The sequence below is a fragment of the Palaemon carinicauda genome, chromosome 20 (assembly GCF_036898095.1).
Source record: "Palaemon carinicauda isolate YSFRI2023 chromosome 20, ASM3689809v2, whole genome shotgun sequence".
In the NCBI taxonomy this organism is placed as follows: Eukaryota; Metazoa; Arthropoda; class Malacostraca; order Decapoda; family Palaemonidae; genus Palaemon; species Palaemon carinicauda.
This window is the reverse complement of record NC_090744.1, coordinates 113,301,400-113,306,399: the sequence shown is the minus strand read 5'-3', so window position 1 is coordinate 113,306,399 and position 5,000 is coordinate 113,301,400. Positions and strand designations below refer to the sequence as shown.

The 5,000-nt window shown below is 38.3% G+C and overlaps 1 protein-coding gene across 1 annotated transcript in view; it reads left to right on the top strand.

The window, feature by feature from the left end:
- LOC137659613 (troponin C, isotype gamma) overlaps positions 1 to 5,000 on the top strand; it is a 12,074-nt gene that overhangs the window by 5,032 nt on the left and 2,042 nt on the right. Inside the window, exons 4-5 of the mRNA XM_068394459.1 lie at positions 2,388 to 2,507; positions 3,070 to 3,201. Coding sequence (XP_068250560.1) covers positions 2,388 to 2,507; positions 3,070 to 3,201 — 252 coding nt within the window. The remainder of the gene's footprint in view (positions 1 to 2,387; positions 2,508 to 3,069; positions 3,202 to 5,000) is intronic.

Below are 5,000 nucleotides of genomic sequence, written 5' to 3'. Positions count from 1 at the left end.
TACCATGGTCTTCCACTGTCTTGGGTTAGAGTTCTCTTGCTTGAGGGTACACTCGGCCACTCTATTCTATCTAATTTCTCTTCCTCTTGTTTTGTTAAAGTTTTTATAGTTTAAATAGGAAATATTTATTTTAATGTTGTTACTGTTCTTAATATTTTATTTTTCCTTGTTTCCTCTCCTCACTGGGCTATTTTCCCTGTTGGGGCCCCTGGGCTTATAGCATCTTGCTTTTCCAACTAGGGTTGTAGCTTAGCAAATAATAATAATAATAATAATAATAATGAAAGGAAATAAGGAAACAAATGAAACAGTAGGCCCGAGTGTACCCTCAAGCAAGAGAACTAACCCAAGATAGTGGAAGACCATGGTATAGAGGCTATGACACTAACCATGACTTGAGAACAATGGTTTGATTTTGGAGAGTTCCTCTCCTGGAAAAGTTGCTTATCACAGCTAAAGTCTTTTCTATCCTTACCAAGTGGAAAGTAGCCACTGAACAATTACAGTGCAGTAGTGATTATATGTAAATATTACAGGATATATAAAGATATATACTGATAATGTAAAGGAAATTTGTTGTTAGATATATCATTCTTGAGTTACATGATGTAACTAAGAGGGTCAAGTTTATTTATCTATTTTTTTTTTTTTTTTTTTTTTTTTTTTTTTTAGGCTTTGTTTGCCTGTCTGATCTGATCTGGGGAAAAATCTCACCATTTTATCAACTGTAGTAATTTCCTATATATAGATATAACAAGATATGATTGTTTCCATCAGTAGATACATTCAGATCTCCCTGGAGAATTCTTTCCTGTTCGTAATACTAGGCAGGCAGTTAATTCTAATAGCCAGGCCTTCTCCATCATGAGGCTCAATACTACACAGTATTCTAGAAGTTTTGTTCCAGCTGTTACCAAGTTGTGGGATGATCTTCCTAATCGGGTAGTTGAATCAGTAGGACTTCAAAAGTTCAAAGTTGTAGCAAATGTTTTTATGTTGACCAAGCTGACATGAGTCTTTTTTATAGTATATATATGACTATCTGTTTTTGACGTTGTTAATAGTTTATATAAGACATATCTGTTTTGACGCTGTTACTGTTTTTAGAATGATATATTGTTAATTTATTCTCATCATTTATTTATTTCCTTATTTCCTTTCCTCACTGGGCTATTTTTCCCTATTGGAGCCCTTGGGCTTATAGCATCTTGCTTTTCCAACTAGAGTTGTAGCTTGGCTAAGTACTGTTTTTAGAATGATATATTGTTAATTTATTCTCATCATTTATTTATTTCCTTATTTCCTTTCCTCAATGGGCTATTTTTCCCTATTGGAGCCCTTGGGCTTATAGCATCTTGCTTTTCCAACTAGGGTTGTAGCTTGGCTAAGTACTGTTTTTAGAATGATATATTGTTAACTTGTTCTCATCATTTATTTATTTCCTTATTTCCTTTCCTCACTGGGCTATTTTTCCCTATTGGAGCCCTTGGGCTTATAGCATCTTGCTTTTCCAACTAGGGTTGTAGCTTGGCTAATAATAATAATAATGATAATAATGATAATAATAATATAGAGATCATGTAGAGAAAATTCGGTGTTAGATATATCATTCTTGACTTACATGATGTAATTAAAAGGGTCACATTTTGTTAAGTTTTCCTTGCTTGTCTGATCTGATCTGTGTAAACAATCTTTATCAGATGGAGTAACGTTCACAAAAAATGGTCTATTTTCGATAACTGAGAGATTATTATTATTATTATTACTAGCCAAGCTACAACCCTAGTTGGAAAAGTAAGATTCTATAAGCCCAAGGGCTCCAATAGGAAAAAAATAGCCCAGTGAGGAAAGGAAATAAGGAAATAAATAAATGATGGGAACAAATGAACAATAAATCATGCTAAAAACAGTAACAACGTCAAAACAGATATTATTATTATTATTATTATTATTATTATTATTATTATAACTAACCAAGCTACAACCCTAGTTGGGAAAGCAAGATGCTATAAGCCCAAGGGCTCCAATAGGGAAAAAATAGCCCAGTGAAGAAAGGAAATAAGGAAATAAATAAATGATAGGAACAAATTAACAATAAATCATTCTAAAAACAGTAACAACGTCAAAATAGATATGTCATATACAAACTATTAATAACGTCAAAAACAGATATGTCATATATATGTTATAAAAAGACTCAAGTCAGCCTGGTCAGCTTAAAAACATTTGATGCAACTTTGAACTTTTGAAGTCCTACTGATTCAACTACCCGATTAGGAAGACCATTCCACAACTTGGTAACAGCTGGAATAAAACTTCTAGAATACTGTGTAGTATTGTCTGTGGAATTATCGTTTATTGTTTATTGTTTATTGTTTATTGTTTAGGTTCCGGCCAGCTCGAGTTTGAGGAGTTCGTCGACCTTGCTGCTAAGTTCCTCATTGAGGAGGACGAGGAAGCTCTGAAGGCTGAACTTAGGGAAGCTTTCCGTATTTACGACAAGGAAGGTGAGCACCCCCTCTCTCTCTCTCTCTCTCTCTGTACTGAAATCTGAAGTTCAGGATCTATTGCACTTCTCTCTCTCTCTCTCTCTCTCTCTCTACTATTGAGTTCAGGATCTACTGCACCCCTCTCTCTCTCTCTCTCTCTCTCTCTCTCTCTCTCTCTCTGTACTGAAATATGAAGTTCAGGATCTATTGCACTTCTCTCTCTCTCTCTCTCTCTCTCTCTCTCTCTCTCTCTCTCTCTCTCTCTGTCTCTCTGTCTCTCTCTCTCTCTCTCTCTCTCTCTGTACTGAAATCTGGAGTAATGTTCTATTACACCTCTCTCTCTCTCTCTCTCTCTCTCTCTCTCTCTCTCTCTCTCTCTCTCTCTCTCTCTAAAAATGAAACAATTAAAGCATTTATCTTCTACAACTTTTGGGAGTATTTGCAATATTATTAGTGAACATAAGGGGCGTTCCCTCCAGTCAAAGCTTGAGAGCCTGTTCTTTTGAATAATATTAAAGCTAAATGAGCTATTCAATCAATCAATTGACTCATTTCCACTCATTTCTCACCCTCCACCCAGGCCAAGGCTTCATCACCACCGACGTCTTGAGGGAGATTCTCACCGAGATCGACAACAAGCTCACCCCTGAGGATCTCGATGGAATCATTGAGGAAGTCGACGAGGACGGCTCCGGAACTCTTGACTTCGACGGTAATATGTTTTTCATACATGCTCACATGCTTACATACTGTACATGATGTAAGAACTGTATGTGTATCCATAAATGCAAGTGGGTCGAAGTGTTTAAGGTTTAAAAAGGTTTAAAGGTCGCTCATGAATGGCAGAGGCAAGGGACAGTGACATTGCCCTATCAAGCAGGACTATGCCCTAGAGACTGACCATATTACATATGATCAGCGCCCAAGCCCCCTCTACACCCAAGCTAGGACCAAGGACGGCCAGGCAGTGGCTGCTGATGACTCAGCAGATAAACCTATAGGCTCCTCCAAACCCCTCATCCTTAGCTCGCAAGGACGGTGAGGTTGCAATGACCAGAGAAACTAACGAGTTTGAGCGGGACTCGAACCCTAGTCTGGCGATCACCAATCAAGGACGCTACCACCACGTCCCTGCCTGGCGTTCTGCTGGACGGGAGATCGAGTCCTGCTCAAATGCTATAGTGTCTACAACCTGACCATTCTCATGAGCTAAAGATGAGGGCTTTCATGAAGCCTACAGGTCTACCTGATGAGTCATCAGCAGCCATTGACTGGCCCTACCAGATTTTAGCTTAGATGGAGCTTAGGCGCTAATCATATGGATATGTGGTTAGTGTATTGTCCTGCCAGGGCTAGGGGAGCCCATAAGTCTACCTGCTGAGTCATCAGCAGCCATTGCCTGGCCCTCCCTAATTCTAGCTTAGATGGGGCTTAGGCGCTAATCATATGGATATATGGTTAGTGTATTGTTCTGCCAGGGCATCGTCACAGCCTCTCGCCTCTGCCATTCGTGAGCAGCCTTTAAAACCTTGAATCACCAGTCCCATGTTTGGTCAACCATCAGAGAGGGCATGGTGCCATATCAGCGCGGTTACCGCTGGCCACTGGCTGTCCCCCAAAGTGACCCTCTTACACATACACTAAACTATGTAGAGATGGAGTCCGTGCCATCCGCTGTCTTATTGGCATGGTTCTTTTTATAAGGGGGGGGGGGGGGCGGGGTCATCATGGCCAATTGAGGAGGGACACAACGGACACTGAGGCAGGTGCCTACATCCAAGAGATTTTTACTTACTGAAATTACTTGACTGATTTCAGTTAGTGGTTGTTTCACGAAATTTTCGTTGAATTAGGTTTAAGGGGTGAAAAAATGTAGATATATATAATTTAGTGAAATTCGAGACTGATCTCAGTTAGAGGTTGTTTCACGAAATTTTCGTTGAATTATGTATAAAAGGTGAAGCGGATAGATATATATAATTTAGAGAAATTCGAGACTGATCTCAGCTAGTGGATGCTTCACGAAATTTTCGTTGAATTATGTATAAAAGGTGAAGCGGATAGATAAATATAATTTAGAGAAATTCGAGACTGATCTCAGCTAGTGGATGCTTCACGAAATTTTCGTTGAATTAGGTTTAAAGGGTGGAAAGGGTAGATATATACAGTATAATTTTACGAAATTCGAGACTGATCTCAGTTAGTTGTTGTTTCACGAAATGTTTGTTCAATTAATTATAAAGGGTGAAAAGGGTAGATGTATATAATCTAGCGAAATTCGAGACTGATCTTAGTTAGTTGTTGTTTTATGAAATGTTTGTTCAATTAGTTATAAAGGGTGAAAAGGGTAGATATATATAATCTAGCGAATTTCGAGACTGATATCAGTTAGTGGTTGTTTCTTGAAGTGTTTGTTCAATTAGTTATAATGGGTGAAAAATGTAGATATATTTAATTTAGCGAAATTTGAGACTTATCTCAGTTAGTGGATGCTTCACGAAATTTTCGTTA